Source organism: Cebidichthys violaceus, unplaced genomic scaffold (genome assembly GCF_023349555.1).
Source record: "Cebidichthys violaceus isolate CVI_PGR_0920_01 unplaced genomic scaffold, fCebVio1.0.p SCAF_8, whole genome shotgun sequence".
Lineage (NCBI taxonomy): Eukaryota > Metazoa > Chordata > Actinopteri > Perciformes > Stichaeidae > Cebidichthys > Cebidichthys violaceus.
Genome location: NW_027176964.1, coordinates 4,545,191 through 4,561,761, shown reverse-complemented (window position 1 = coordinate 4,561,761; position 16,571 = coordinate 4,545,191). Strand labels below are relative to the sequence as shown.

At 40.0% G+C, this 16,571-nt stretch overlaps 1 protein-coding gene across 3 annotated transcripts in view; it reads left to right on the top strand.

Annotated features, from left to right (window-relative positions):
* Positions 1 to 16,338, top strand: part of LOC137866256 (solute carrier family 12 member 7-like) — a 37,511-nt gene extending 21,173 nt beyond the window's left edge. For 2 of the 3 annotated variants that reach the window (XM_068702044.1, XM_068702043.1), the window contains 15 exons: positions 57 to 114; positions 393 to 567; positions 1,768 to 1,886; positions 2,023 to 2,121; positions 2,261 to 2,380; positions 2,543 to 2,647; positions 2,988 to 3,156; positions 5,645 to 5,840; positions 6,003 to 6,172; positions 6,816 to 6,947; positions 7,129 to 7,236; positions 9,791 to 9,960; positions 10,905 to 10,919; positions 11,231 to 11,364; positions 12,285 to 16,338. In XM_068702044.1, the coding sequence (XP_068558145.1) occupies positions 57 to 114; positions 393 to 567; positions 1,768 to 1,886; positions 2,023 to 2,121; positions 2,261 to 2,380; positions 2,543 to 2,647; positions 2,988 to 3,156; positions 5,645 to 5,840; positions 6,003 to 6,172; positions 6,816 to 6,947; positions 7,129 to 7,236; positions 9,791 to 9,960; positions 10,905 to 10,919; positions 11,231 to 11,364; positions 12,285 to 12,376 (1,862 nt within the window). In that variant the 3' untranslated portion in view covers positions 12,377 to 16,338. Of the gene's footprint in view, positions 1 to 56; positions 115 to 392; positions 568 to 1,767; positions 1,887 to 2,022; positions 2,122 to 2,260; positions 2,381 to 2,542; positions 2,648 to 2,987; positions 3,157 to 5,644; positions 5,841 to 6,002; positions 6,173 to 6,815; positions 6,948 to 7,128; positions 7,237 to 8,310; positions 8,407 to 9,790; positions 9,961 to 10,904; positions 10,920 to 11,230; positions 11,365 to 12,284 lie in introns of all 3 variants that reach the window. The other variant, XM_068702045.1, reaches the window with a different exon arrangement.
* Positions 16,339 to 16,571: the final 233 nt, after the last annotated feature.

The following is a 16,571-nucleotide window of genomic DNA, read 5'->3' as shown; positions in this document are numbered from 1 at the left end:
GTTTACCGCAAAGTAAGTACGATGTGCAAGTATTTCGATCTTAACTTCTCGCTCAGACATCTCCTGCGTGGTCTTGTTTGGAGCCTGCATTGAAGGAGTGGTGTTGAGAGACAAGTAAGGGTATTTTTTATACAAATGGTGGCAACATTGGTATTTAACAGGTGATGGAAAGCTTTTTTTTTTAAATATAGTTAATTTGCGGGAAATGGAAATTTGTCTTTGATGTAGCTCACACAGTAACAGTGCGCTTTGTGTTGTATCAAAGATGCTCTATAATAAAGATGATGCACCCTTCCTGTTTCCTAAGTGGGCATGGTCATGGCCATGACTGTCAGTGGGCCGTCTCCTTTCTGAACTGCCTCTCATGTTGTGCGCGCTTATGGTGGTTGCAGGTTTGGTTACTCAGTGAAGAAGAACCCGGTGATTGGCACTCTGGCCTGGCCATCGCCTTGGGTGATTGTGATTGGCTCGTTTTTCTCCTGCTGCGGGGCGGGGCTTCAGAGCCTCACCGGCGCCCCTCGGCTGTTGCAGGCCATCGCTCGGGATGGCATCATCCCGTTCTTGCAGGTCAGTATGAGAAAGACCTGTGTTTTAATTTTTTTTTTAATATGTTTACAGTCCTGTGTGCTTTTACAGTCAAGCGTCACAAAATGTGTTACTTTTTGATCTGGTCTTGAATAGGTCTTTTCGGTTCTTTTCAGCTTCCTCTCATGCTGCCGTGTGTTGGAGTAATTACACAGTAACGGCGTTACTTTGCTCACCTTTATTTTGTGCACTGGAGGGCTAATCTGGCTCACTTCTGCCGCAGTAAAGCAGTTTACAACTCCTAAATTTAGACCAGCTTCTAATTAAGCCGCTGATTGATGATAACTCAAGACAATGATCCTCATTCACCAATATCTTCCTGAATTTTTTCTGTAATTTGCTCTTGAGAAAGGTCCTTAGAAAAGTCTGTCAAATTCAAGACGTGTTCTTAAACCGCAGAATTGTTCGCACCAGTTTTTGTAAAGTGAGTGCGCATGCCAGTTGATTCTAATTAGCAGTTAAACGTCCCGCCAATCCCCAAAAAAGGGCAATAGACTGCAGGGCCTCATGCAGCATGCCGCATATAAATAATATATTAGTATTTATTTTAAAAGACCATAATGCTTTTAGAAAATAATGAAATTAATTATTGATCATATTATAAAACATATTATATTAATTTAAATCCTATATTATACAACTGTAAAATTTAAGAAAAACACAACAACCAATTATTTTGTGCAAACACACTCATCAAGTGGAAGAGAAATTGTAGCATTCACCAATTTTCACGTTTTTGAAATTTTCTCTTTGGTCCAGATCTGTCGTACCAGTTATGTCGGCTACAGATAATAGCACTCCTACGAATAAACCTCACAGACTTTAAGATAAGAAAAACAAAGTTTTCTTGCAAGAGGTTCTTTGTGGAATATTCTAGAATAATTATTTAGTCTATACAATGTCAAAAAAATTGTAAAAATAAATATGCCCATCACAATTTCCTCAAGCTCAAGGTGATGCCTTTAAATTTTCTCTGGCGTTTTTCCTTCATAAGTGACTGGAATAATGAATCAGTTGTCACATATACAATATTCTAAATATGCTACATTGCAGTAAGATTCAAACCAAACAAGCAACCAAACATGTAATGCTTCTTATAATATATGAAATTCAAAAGTTTTTGACCATGATGATGCGATGTGTGTCTCTCTCTGTTTGTGTCTCTCTCTCTCTCTCTCTCAGGTGTTCGGTCATGGGAAGGCTAACGGTGAGCCCACCTGGGCTCTGTTGCTGACAGTGGGGATCTGTGAGATAGGGATCCTCATCGCTTCTCTAGATGCCGTGGCCCCCATCCTCTCCATGTAGGTGGCTTAACCCTGTGGAAAACAATAAACCGCTCTCGGCCCGCTCTCTATCTAACCTGCTGTCAGTCCGTGTTTTATAACAGTCCTTTCTCTCTTTAAAAATCTTTCTTTTCTGTTTTTGCTACCCGCTCAGGTTTTTCCTCATGTGCTATCTGTTTGTTAACCTGGCCTGTGCTGTTCAGACTTTGCTCCGCACCCCCAACTGGAGACCTCGCTTCAAGTTCTATCACTGGTAAGAACACTTTCCGACTAAAGGCAAGAAAATGTAGGATGTAAGCTTTCCAAAGCTTTGATTAAAACCACAGATTTTGGTTTTTACACTTGTATAAATATGTAGTGTGTGTGTGTGTGTGTGTGTGTGTGTCCGGTAGGACCCTGTCCTTCTTAGGGATGAGCCTGTGTCTCTCTCTCATGTTCATCTCCTCCTGGTACTATGCCCTGGTCGCCATGGTGATAGCCGGTTGTCTCTACAAGTACATTGAGTACAGAGGGTGAGTCTGTCGGTTTCAGGTCAGCAGATCTATCATGACAGCAGAGGAAGCTTTACATCTTTCACGCCACTGAGACCCGATGAAACGTGAATGTCTAATTTTATTTTTTAAGCATTTGGGAACGAGGTGAAACACTTTCCATTTGGATTTTTTGGGTTGCAGGGCAGTGAAGGAATGGGGAGATGGGATCAGAGGTCTGTCCCTAAATGCAGCACGCTACGCTCTCATCCGGCTGGAGGAAGTGCCACTACACACCAAAAACTGGAGGTGAGAGTGTGTGTGCGTTGTGAATTGCTTTAATCTTATTGAAGCCAGGGGAAGGGACCCACATAACTTGGTGTGCTATTTGCAGGATCTTGGACAGTTAAAAAGAAAAGGATCAAAAATGTATTCCACGTATTCTTCTCCCCTATCAAAACCATGCACCTCCATTACTCACAATGCAGCTCACCCGCAGTCAGTTCAGTCTAGGATACAGGTGGGTTATGCTAGTAGTGACTCATGTAGCCCCGAGCCACTAGCTTCCAGAGGAGATGGGCAAGTAAACACACTCCCTTCTAATGGCTATTTAGTATTCTACTACTGACATGTATCTTTCTTTCTTCAGGCCTCAGCTGTTGGTGTTGTGTAAGTTGGACTCTGACCTGGTGGTGAAACACCCTCGCCTCCTGTCCTTCACGACACAGCTCAAAGCGGGAAAGGGTCTGACCATCGTCAGCTCGGTCCTGGAGGGAACCTTCATGACCCGAGGGAACGATGCCAAGACGGGAGACAAGGTTTGTCAGTCTGTTCAGTCCTCTGCGTAGTGTTCAGGTCTCGGACCTCCTTTGTATTTTCAAAGCATAGAAGCCAAGGGTACAGCACCCATTTAAAGCTAACGTAAAAAACGTGTGCTCATTTACATGTTAAACCTACTCACTGGTCACATTATTAGGCAATATTTCCTCACATGTACATGTGGGGGTGACCGTGGCTAAGTGGAGAGCAGGGCCGCCTTTCAATCAGAGGGTCGGCGGTTTGATCCCAGACTCTACTAGTCTCATGTCAATGTGTCCTTGAGCAAAACACTTAACCCCGTAGCTCCCGTAGCTGCGTCTACGGCAGGGGTCGGTAATTGGCGGACTGCGGTCCGGATCCGGACCCAGGCGCTGTCTTATCCGGACCCGGACATATAATTGAGAATCATAAATTTTGGCGGGCGCTAACGTTTTAACCTGCGCATCTTTTTTGGCCTTTACGGCACTCATTCAGCAGTTCAGGAAACACACTGACCAATTGCATGCATTAATTTAATCTCACGTGACGCTACTCAGCCAATCGAATGTTTATTCCAAAATACATCGTGAGTCGAATGAAATTACGCAGACAGGCGAGAGACGGATACCATTGAGAGAGGCGGAGAGCATTGAGAGAGACGGAGAGCATTGAGAGAGACAGAGAGACGGAGAGCAGTGAGAGAGATGGAGAGACGGAGGACAGTGAGAGAGACGGAGAGACGGAGAGCAGTGAGAGAGACGGAGAACAGTGAGAGAGACGGAGAACAGTGAGAGAGAGCAGTGGGAGAAGTAAGTCGGAGAAGCAAGTTAACATGGCGTGCTCTAAAAAGAGAAAAGTGGACCTCGAAAACCGAGCTTTTAATAAAGAATGGACGGACTTGTATTTGTTCATTCTTCCTGCTGGTGCTACAAAACCACTCTGTCTCATATGTTCAGAGACCGTGGCCATTAAGCGCCAATGTGAAACGCCACTATGAGACCAAACACAAATCTTTGACCGAGGCAGCTTTTTCCACTATGAACATTATTAAAAACAAATATCGTTCCAGGATATCCAATGAGCACCTTCATATGTGCATGAGACTAGCCCTGACACCATTCCAGCCCAGATTTAAAATCCTGGCAGGACAAGCTACAACTCACTTCTCTCACTAAACAAGAAAAAGAGATGGAGTGGGATGTAAGAGGGAAAGAAAGAGAAAAGGAGGTGTTAAAGCTGTTCAATTGTTAAGAGATTGTTTATTATAAAGTTGACAGATCATTATGATGTTAACAAAAAGAGAAGAAAAAAAGTTAACTCCAGCCACACTCTTTAATTTCCATTCATTTTTCTAAAATCAAGCACTTTTTTTTAATAAGATGTAAGTTTTTCAAAAGTTATTTTTTGTGTATTTTATTTTTAGATGGAGCCTTTATTTTACTTGAAATGAGAGAAGAACATGTATTTATGTATTTCTATGTATTATTTATAATCCATCCAGTTCAATTTGAAAAGAGAATAATAATTGTTAAAATATAATTGATGTGTGTGATGTCTTTATTTAAATTTGACAGTTGTTGACTACACAGAGACGTTGTTACTACTACTAGGCTACTATATGGCACTAAATGGCACAAGTTAGATATTATTATAATGTTCCGGACCTTTGCACGAGGAGATTTTCTCAATCTGGACCTTTTGGAATTTTAATTGAATACCCCTGGTCTACGGTGTATAGATAGATACTGAATTGTAAGTCGCTTTGGATAAAAGCTTCTGCTAAATGACCGTAATGTAATGTAATGAATAAAGTTGTATTGAACAGTTGCAGTTGAATCATATGGTGACAGACAAGTTGCCAATGAGTGTGTGTTGAATCATTTAGCACGCAGCTAAAATCATTTTAAAGTGATATTATCTGCAAAAAAAGCACATATACATTAAGAAAACTATAAACGTGTTCAAATAAATAGGTGTACTACACTGCACAATTGTATAAATTGTTTTTTTTTTTCTTTGAAATTATATATTTTTTAAATCTAGCGAGCTATTGTGATTGTGTATCATTTGTTTTCTTATCTTTCACATACGCTCTAAATAATGTCAAAATACTTTTTGAAGCTGCATTAAAAGATGCTCTTTGGCCACACGGGGGCAGTAAAATCAAGCTGAAAACACGTTTATGAACATATTATCAAGTTGTAAAATAACATTCAGCCCCGAGTGAGGACTGATGGATGTTTTTTGTAAGCTACCACACCACAATTACAATCAAGTCATTGTTGGTCCTGCTTGAGTGTGTTTGTGTCTCTGTAAAAGTTGCACAAAAAGTTTAATACAAACTCAAGTTAGTCATCCTTCATAGAGTCAAAGACTAGTATCAGTCTGAAGCCTGATAATTCTGCTTACTGTCAACTTTCACCCAAAGTTTGCGCCCAATTCGTCACCGGAAACCGTTTTACCGTCCTTTCCCATCTTCTTTTCTTCCCTCCTCTTGGTTCCCTTCAGAACTTGAAAACAGCCATGGCTGCAGAGAAGATGAAGGGTTTCTCCCACGTGGTGGTGTCTTCCAACCTGCGAGACGGCTTCTCCCTGCTCATCCAGTCAGCAGGGCTGGGAGGAATGAAACACAATGCTGTTCTGATGGCCTGGCCGGCAGGCGGGGGCCTGGCCCAGGACTCCTCCGCCAGGAGGAACTTCATAGGTAAAATACACAGGAACGCCTTGACGGAAGTGTGCAACAAAATAAAATCAAGCATGGAAAGACTCAAAGAGGAAAACACAGGAGGACAGTAGAGGGAGACAGAACCCTGACATGAAAAACATTTCAAATGCTCACTCTCTTTCTCTCTATGTCTCTCCGCAGAAACAGTGAGAGAGACGACGGCGGCCCAACAGGCTCTGCTGGTTGCCAAGAACATCGACCATTTCCCTGGCAACCATGATCGTCTGAAGGAGGGAACCATCGATGTGTGGTGGATCGTACATGATGGTGGACTGCTCATGCTGCTGCCATTTTTACTTAGTCAACACAAGGTGTGTATGTGTGTGTTGTCTTTTCCTTTTAGATTATTAACCTTAAAAAGTAAAGTAATCATGTAAAAACTACACCCTACATAGAAGCGTTTTAAACATATTTTACTGGGCATAATAAAAATGATTATTAATTATTCTTTCATGAAACAATACAGACTCAATTGTTTTCTTTAGGCCAAGCCTCCCTTTCAAGTCAATCGAAATTAATATTAAATTAACATTCCTCTATAACCTTCTTCTTCTTCTTCTTCTTCTTCTTTGACCTAACATTTTCTCTCCAGTAAAGAGGGTTTAACATGTTAGTAGTGATTTCACCAGCTTTTCATTGTCATACTCTGAAAGCATCAGCGTCATTTGCACTTGAATAACTGCTGTCTTGTTCTATAAAGTAGCGTATAATAATGTATTTTTAGCCAAATGCAGCCTGGTGTCTCACAATTTAATTTGTGTGTAGAGGCCTTCCCTAATAATAAAACAAAAATGTATTTTGTATTGCTTCACGTAACTGCTTTGAGATGGCGTAATTGCTGAGAGTTTCCTGCTTACATGTCCCCCTAAAGTAAGGTCACAGTTAGGATTTGGTGCTCTTGGATTGGCAAACTAACTGTGTAACCAGCAGCTGATTCATCTCTTACCTCTGCAGGTGTGGAGGAAGTGTAAAATGAGAATCTTCACGGTGGCCCATATGGAGGACAACTCCATCCAGATGAAGAAAGACCTCCAGATGTTTCTCTACCATCTACGTCTGGATGCTGTGGTGGAGGTGGTGGAAATGGTGGGACGATTTGATATTCAGTCAATTTATTTTGGTATCTAATGATGGTTGAGCCAGGTGGTGGTAGTCTTACCTGCCCTAGGGCAAGATACAGAAAGGCTACCTGTTTCTCTAAAATGCCCTTAATTAGAACATTAGCCACACCAGAGTGACTACAAATCTGTTCTATGTGTCCCTCCAGCATGAAAGCGACATCTCAGCCTTCACCTATGAGAAGACGCTGGTGATGGAGCAGAGGTCTCAAATGCTGAAACAGATGCAACTGTCCCGCACTGAGAGGGAGAGAGAGGTACGTGACACTCTAGTTTGACACTGTGAGAAGTCTAGTAAAAACATCAGGTTTAACGTTGATGTCTGTGTCATTATACAAAACAAAGAATTATAAGGATGTGTTCCAACCAACAGCGTCAAGATGTAGGAGTGACAAATTTGCATTGTTAATGAAAGTATAATGGTAATTACGTTTAATTTAACTGAGCCTTTGCTAAGCCCCGCCCCCCGCTGCTACTCGTCAGGGCTACCATGGAGCCCACACTGTCACTAACTCTCTGCATTCCCTTAATAAATATAATAAAAAATTTTGAAAAACAAAAAAAAGATTTCAGAGAGAAGCAGGCCGAACAATATATGTTTGAAGGATATATCAGGATGTCAAACTGAGTCCGCAGTAAAAAACGGGTTAATAAGATAAACGTAGAAGCTAAAGCTACAGATTACAGTGTAAAAGTGAACCACCACATCACCTGGAGACAGAAGACAATGAAATTAAAGAAAAACACTTTTATTCGCTCTTACAATCATTACAAAGCAAAAGCAGCATGTGTATACATTCGGAATACCTTCAGTAGCTAGCGTAGCATAGAGGTGCTAACGCTAGTTAATGATGTGCTAATGCTAGCCTCTCTAACCTCTCCGGTTAACAAGTATCTTTATTACACAACGTTTAAACATGACCAGCTCTTAATCCACAAAAAAACTGGCCAATGCTACACTATGATTGGCCAGTCTGTGTTTGAGGGGCGAAGGGTCAATTGAAAGTGTCACCAAGATAATCATAAGTGCTATCCACAACACTGTAAACCACACTAAAAACCTAGTAAACTTTGATGCAAAACGAAACTATAAATAGAGCTACTACGCACTCAAACTTGTATATTCCATTTTTAAATATTCAGGTGTATGGCTAAAACTTTAAAACACATTGTAGAAATGCTATAACAAACTATAAACTACTATAAAATACCAAACTGATACAGCTGTCCTCAACCCAAAGACAAAGGCGTAGCATAACTCCTCCTGTGTTCTGCTGTTGTTGACCTTTGAACCCCCCCAACCCGGCTTTGTGATTGGACAACGGTCTCAGATTCAGAGCATCACAGATGTATTGCGAGGCTCCATAAAGAGGAAGAAGCCGTCAGGTGCCCCTTCCCTCAACGCCCTTTGCATACCGGAGGATGAGGTAGCCATGGCGGCCAAACGGCCCATAGTAGCCAACCACGTTGTCACTGGTCTATCCATTTTTCATGCCATCCTTTCCTCGCATCATAATTCATTCATAACACCTACGAAGCTTAAAACAGTGAGGTCATTAGAAACTGAACTTGGGGTTAAATATTCTGTAGATGCTGAGTGGGCAGAGACGCAGGGACCAGATGCTGCCACTAGAGAGAGACAAATTCCTCACTGAGTTCCTTTAAATGTGCACCTGACTCACAGTCAATCCAGTTACTACTAACCACTACATCCCTCAGTTTCTAACAAACAAAAATGAGTCAAAATGTTATGGATCATGTTTATAGTTTATAGCAAAACAGTTGTGGGTCCTTCAGCATTCCCATCCTAACAACAGAATACTCATTTGGTTGACTTTTTTTTTCTTGGCTAAGGTGAGGAGTAATGTGACCTTTGATACTAGAAGGTCAGTATTATAGTATATTAATTACTTTATTGCCATGCTGGTATATTTTTGCATGAGGCATCTGGATCACCAAACTACTAGCTAAGAGAAAAATACCCAGGTGCCTGGATGAGGCTCACTTGATGTTGCTTTCATTGTTGTTACAAAGGCACTTTAGAGTGAAAGATATGCTACATTTCAGTGTTTCTGAAACGCATTCTAACTAAGATTTCACATGATACTTTTTAAATGACTCTTTTGAACTTTTAAAAATGTTGTCAAAAGAGATGCACAAGCATCTAGGGAAGGTGAGGGCTCAACATCACGTCTTGTCATTTTTAGGCATGTGTGTTGAAAGGTACCGTTAAAAGGGATGTTAAAGCGTCTCAAGCTTCAGTTATATGAGCTCTCAAAAGTATTTAGTACTTTTATAGGGCTATAATTACTTTAATAGTAGGAGAAAAGAGAGGGATTTCGATATAAAATATGTTTTTGCATATAACAAGAGTTCACAATCGTCACAGTTTTTTTTTTATTTCACTGTGTCTTTAAAGGAGATCACATTGACAGAGGAGGAAGTTTACTGTGTCCACTGTAAAAGACCGTTTCTGTGTTTTTCCTGCATCTGCTGTCATCACCGTGAACATGTCTTCCCTAAAAATAACTACATCTAAATGATTTCTCTTCATATCGTCCCGCATAATAACATATTTGCAATGACAATATGCTTTGTGGATAAAATGTACATAAATACTAATACAAAATACAGGATGCTACTGAATGGAAAAGTAGAATCAGTTGGATCTTTTTGAGTTGAGCCTTTACTAAAAAGGGTTTAAATCGAGATTCAACTTTTCTTACTAGAAGTTAGAGAAGAATGAGAATGTAACGTGGCTAAAAAAACACCAAACTGACTTTTTAATCATCTGACCTGTCCTTCGTTTAGGCACAGTTGATCCACGACCGGAACATGGCGTCTCATTCCGCAACAAACGACAGAGATGCAGGTGCCACGCCAGATCGCGTCCACATGACCTGGACCAAAGACAAACTGGTCAACGAGAGGAACAGACACAGAGAAGGCATGGGAGTTAAAGACATCTTCAACATGAAACCGTAAGTAGATCTAGCTGCGCTGCAAAACATCTTAAAAGCACACTTTTAAAAGCACACTGCCTGATTTTTGTTACAGTGACCCCAAACATTATGTTTATATGTAACTCTATGCTAAACAATATGATTCTTTTGTTGTCCATATGTCCATTTGCAAAATGGACATATCCCATTGTATTATTCAAAGATTGTCCTCTTAAGTGCATTCAATAACTTTGCTATTGGCTTGTAGTTTATAATGTAATTTGCAAATACTGTTTGATGGCAGAGGAGTGCTATTTATTCAAGATCTACCTGCATCTAGATCAGAGGTCTTCAACAGGGGGTCCGCGACCCCTAGGGGGTCTGCGGAGGTACTGCAGGGGGGGTTGTGACATTTTTGGTTGATTAGACAATTTTAATTTTTTTTAATATATTTTATTTTTAATCTTTTTCCCCAAATATGAATCTGTCCATTATTTTAATAGTTCAATATTGTATGCAAGATAACAGGTATGTTTATGCATGGCAGTGGCACTAATAGGCCATCACTCATTTTTTTTCCCACATTTATGTTTAAAATAAAAAGGCAATTTGAATAACTTGTATGCATGATTATCATGCAATTGACAGACAGTGTTGATATTGGCTTTATTATCAGTTGACAAGGTATGTTTATAAATGTCAGTGGCATGGCCACGCTACTCACTTGAATACATGAACCTGTGTATTATTTGAATAGCTTAGTATTGAATGCACAATAACAAGGTATGTTTATACATGGCACTAGGCCCAGTTTAATATAAAACACAATTATATACAACATATATAGTCGGGGGTCCTTGCTCCATCTCTCTATCAGTTTGGGGGTCCTTGGCCTGAAAAATGTTGAAGACCCCTGATCTAGATATTCTAAAAATAAATGATTGTGTTAATGTTGAATATGTTTTCTTCCTCCATTCCTACAGTGAGTGGGAGAATCTGTAAGTCACTTTATCTTTTGCTTTTTGTTTGCACGTGCATTTGCTCTCTGTGCATACGTATTGTGTGAAAATAATGTCTGTGCTGGCATGCTTGTGTGAAAGTAGATCACCAATTCTGTTTTCATGTTGCTACATGATGACAAATATGAAAGCTGCATGTGCATTTGCCTACAAGATCACCAGATCCCCAGCCACTCATGCTGTGCTTCCTGTAGATTGATTGAAAGATTATCATACTAAAGCAGCCCTCTGACCTTGCGACGAATGGCAGGATAACCGATGCTCTAATTAATGTCTGTGGTCCAACGTAGCAACCAGTCCAACGTGCGGAGGATGCATACAGCTGTGAAGCTGAACGAGGTGGTGCTCAAGAAGTCCCGTGACTCGCAGCTGGTCTTGCTCAACATGCCGGGCCCGCCAAAGAACAAGAAAGGGGACGACAACTGTATCCTTTTTCAGCTAATCAGCCATTCGTTCAGTGAACAAGTCATTCAGTCATTTAGTCAGAGAAAGTTTGACATATTAGTCATAGTTAAAATAGTTAAAACATTTTAGGAAATACTATGAATTGCTGTCCTCCCAACAGTACACACAATGTCAAGCTAGAGCCAGCAGGCGGTTAGCTTAGCTTAGCACAAAGACTGAAAATAGGGAGAAGCAGCTATCCTGGCTGTGAGAGGTCACTAACAATATTTATTAATTTATTAAAAAGGATCCCCATAAGCTGATGCCAATTGCACCAGCTAATCTTCCCGTGTCCCGAAATCCAGTACAAATTATTCATCATATACATACCCAATACATGATATATATTTTTTGTTCAATCGATAAAGCGTAAAGAAGACTTTAAATTAGAGGCTATTAAGTGATACCTTTAGACAACCTGTGTCCTTTTCTAATATCAGTCATCTTATTCATTCAAATTTAGCCATTAGGCATATCTTTCTCACTTTGGACACAATGCTAAGCTAAACTAACTAGCCACTGGCTGTAGCTTCACACTTACCATACATTAGAGTGCCATCGACCTTCTCATTTAACTCTTTCAATACTCTTGGGTGAATAAGTGTATTTCCCCAAATTAATAACTATTTCATTTAGGTCAATAGTAGAACAACTAATAAAAAAATGTGTTATGTTTGCAACAATTTAGGCAACTATGCAGATCAAATGGAAATACTCAAGTAGAGAACAAGCACGTCAAATTTGTGCGCGAGTACAGTTCTTAAGTAAATTCCATCACTGACAGGAGCATTTTTTTACACCCAGAATTTGAGGTTTTTAAAACTAAATGAATAAATCTGAAAATAGCATTATGTGTTGCTGTGACGTGCAGTATGTCCTTAACCAGAATGTGCCTCACAGATATGGAGTTCCTGGAGGTCCTGATGGATGGCCTCAACCGTGTCCTGTTGATTCGTGGAGGTGGTCGGGAGGTCATCACCATCTACTCGTAACACCAAGAGGTTCCTAATCTCTTTGGATGGAAACACTGTTGGGCAGTGAAACCCAGAAGGCAGTGTGTTGACAAAAGGAAAAGGCAGGACTTTAAGATAGATCATGGGCAAAGATGTCGGACAGAGGAAGTACAGTACGCTGCCTCTCACACTGTTGGGGGAAAAAAAAAAAGGAGGACCATGATCGCTGGGAAGGACGGGGGAGGTTCTACCTGCAGCACAGCCTGCGCTCAGTGCATCGTCTGGGGCCTCAGAGCGCTCGCTGCACCCCCTCCTCCTGGGGCTCCTTAACTCCGACACATCTGTACACTGTAAAATCACTACTGTGTGGTTGCACTGTGGAGATGTTCTTTCCTCAGTTAAACTATGAAGTTTTTTTGACATTTTTAGCATTCCACTGATTGTTGTCGCTACAGGTTGAGAGGTTGCTAACATAGTGCCTTTATTTATCTCAGTACCATTAATCAAATTTTTCATTGATGCATGACAAGAGCCGACTTAAGAGTTGAAGATAAGAAAATGGTTTTTAAGCCATTATATTTGACATGTTCACCTCATGTCACTGCATCAGAAGCCAAAGGGCCATTGATCACTATGAGGACAGTTTAAGGGCAAACGTGGCAGAATGGATTGTAATCTATAAATTGTCTTGGACATCGGCTGTTTGTGTTGTCACAGATAACATTGGTGTGCCAAGTGTGATTGGAAAGGAGGAGGTGAAAATGCAAGAGGAAATGCAACTTTTGTGATTTTAGCATTTTAGTTCATGTTTGTATTGGCGCAAAATGTTAAGACGTGTGCGTGAGTACATGACAAGCTAACGTGCGCTGAGCAACATAGAGCCTATATGGTAATATTTCATTCAATATTACTATTGTTTTTAAGTACAATATGTAATGTGTTGGTTCAACAAAAAAAGACACAAACAAACCAAGAAAGTCTGGAACTCTGACAAGCGAATCTTACAAAGAAAGGATGTAAGAAAGGATTGCTGATCAATCAATTCAATCACTTGCTACCGCTATCTTAGGTTTGATTCACAAAAGATTTAAGCTAATGATATTACAGCCCAGTCACACCCATAAACAATACCAGAGAGACAATTGAAATGTTTAGACCGCGAGCTACAGGACTGGACCGAAGAGGTTCAGAGGAATTCCTCTAAACCCTATTTGGGATATGATATCCCAGCCTGTTAGTGCTGATGGTGTTTTCAAAATGCGCAACTTCAGACTGTAAAAGAAGATGACATGATGTGAAGCGGAGGACTAAATGCGCTTCATTTACCGCCAACTCTGAGGTCGCTAATAATTTCACTGTAACTGTGAGTGGCAATAGAGGGCTGCAGGGATGACGTATTTTTGTAAGCCAACCCCTGGAAGTTAGTTTAGCACCGATTCCCTCAATAAATAGTGAATGGGATTTTTTCATTGGAAATTTGGATTTTTGCAGAAAATAAACGGTGTTGCAAACACAAGTTTATGATACCTACATTTTCGGCAAGTTAATCTTACTAAATCTCCCCAACTTTTAGGATTTTTGCACCAAATGTATGCATATTACCTAATTTAAATACATGAACCTAGCTCTGAGATGCTAGAGAGTAAGGTGCATTTGAGAATTTTGCGCACATTTTTTCTTATTTGTGCAGGCTACTGAATCCTTTTGTGAATTCACCCTTGAGTCGTAAGTCTGCAAAATACAGAAACATTTGTGTCAAGTTGTTTTGTAATTAAAAACATTATTTTGTGTTGTACGTTATGTTGACGTTGTCCTACAACGCAAAACGCAAAAAAAGGTTTTTAATTACAGAGGTCTCCAGACCTATATTATAAAGAGGGTTGCTGCTGATCTGTCGCACCCTTGAAAGTAAGGACAAACGCACAAGCCCAGCAGTACTTTAGGCAAGTAAAACTACTTGCTTACGGTTGGAGATATTCTAGTTTTGTTTGTTTCTGTGTTTGTAGAAATTACTTGTTTCTTAACTCTTTTAATGTGCTGGAATATAAACTGTACTCAAGCTGAATGCAGAGTGAGGAAGCTGGTATTTAACCGTAATCAGTCATCCACCTGGTGTTTTCACCAGATAATATGAGATTATGTATTCTGCCGTCAGTTATTCGGCAGACTTTAGGGACCATTTGTGCCTATAAATAATAAAAAACAAGTCTGTTTATTCAGACAAACTCCCTTAAGATTACAGGAAACATGCAGACACACAGAAAAGGTGGGAAAATGTCAAAGCAGGAAGTTAAGAGACAAGGGAAATGAAAAAAAAAAATAAAGCTAAATGAGTGCTTGGTCAGATTTAGATCACTGGGATCTTATGATTTAAACATTCCTTCCATTGCAGGTTTAGTACCTGGGACATAATACGTCAAAATCAGAATACTTTTTTTATGTTGCCACGCTTTTCTTTTTCTTTTCTTTTTTTTTCTGTATTTGCCGTCTGCCATTGAAAAACGATAATTTCCTATTGTAACATATACAAGAAAGTGATTCTTTTTTTTGTCTGATGGATTACGTTCCCGTCTGACCCAGATGGGAGCCGAGCTGGATCCCTGTCACCTCTTACGTAACTGGATTCAGTCTCCAAAAATCAATCTCATCCCAAAATCATCATTGTCTGTCAGCACACAAAAGAACAAAGGAAATCTTGGAGCTGCAGTAAGAAGCTTGGCCTTGGATAAATGGCATCTTGTTTGAGCGGTTAGCTGGGTCAGCAAGCATAGCACAACAACAACAACCTAGGTCTGATGCTCATTTCACTGACTGAGCTACAACCCTGCTACATTCTGTGTTGCCTGTACTCCTCACTTTAAAGCACAGGTTGTAAGATCCAGGACAGTTAACTGAATTTTGCGCTTTATTGTTTTCCTGATGGGAATCTTGTATAGACGCCAGAATGCACATTCAAAAAAAGTGTCAATGTATAAAACAATTCATAGAGCTTATAAAAAACAAAACTGATGATGGGTTCGTATCTTACTTTGTGCAAATTTGGTTTTAACATACAAAGATTTGCACGATCTTGCTTCTGTCGTGTGTGTTCAGCTAAACAGAAGTGCAGCATGCAGTCATGATCCTGCATAAGAGATGTCCTCTACTGGCCCTGGCTCAGATGTGCATATTATGAAATCATGAATGGCACAATCATGCATATATGTATTATTTATGTGCTACTGTATGTGTGTAGTATGGCAGGTTTAGGGTGTGTTCTCTCAACAATACAGGGTTTCAAATAAAAAAATAAAAAATAGTTGAAATCCCAATCCAAATAATTGACATTCCCATTAGCCTCAACTGTACTTCCTGTTTAGTGCTACAGTATGTGGTAAATGCTAACATGCTAAACTAAGATGGTTAATATTACACCAAAGTTTATCCTTTACAACAGGTGAAAAGGTCTTTTTTTCTCATCTAGACTTTCTCCAAGTATTTTGTATGTTAATATAGATAATTGCTGTCTTCGATAATTTATACGCAACATCATTTTCAGCATATTCATATTTTATGTCACTAAATGTATGCAGTTTTTGTTTAGCTCACTGTTTTTTTTTTAACTCACAGGTTCTCCCAACAGCGCATCATCTTCCCACAGCTTTCACTGACCTTCCAGTGACACCCGGAGCTTTGGCTAAAAAGCGCTTTCTTTTCTTCCACTTATATCTGAGAGCTTATTCTGGGAGAAGAGCTAAAGAGGGAAAACACAAGTGCTTAGGAAGGGAATGCAGTCCGTGAGGACAGAGGATGTGGGGGGCAAGAGTACCTTTTCTTTTCTCTCTGAGCCATTATCATTCCAACATGTGCTAATAGTGGGGTGTTAACATCACAACACGGATAATTTCACTAAGACTCCCTCTGATCTTGTTGACCCCTGAAGCTTGGGACAGAAGTCCAGCACTCAACTGGACCAGTTCTGTACGCTCTTGTGAAATGTAAAAATAAAAGACTAAACACTAGACTTAGACTCATGGGAATTTGTGCGATGTAAAAAATAAATGAATCAGTGAGTGTGGGTGTGACTATAATGGTATAAAAAATATTTTCCTGTCCGGCTGATTAAAGCACTGAAATATTGGGTGATGCATGAATTACAAGTCTGAGTCAAATGACATTTCTGGAGCAAATGGTCTCTGTTTTAAAATTGAAATATGAATTCCTTCTTTGTTTTGGAACCCAAACAATTACCGTC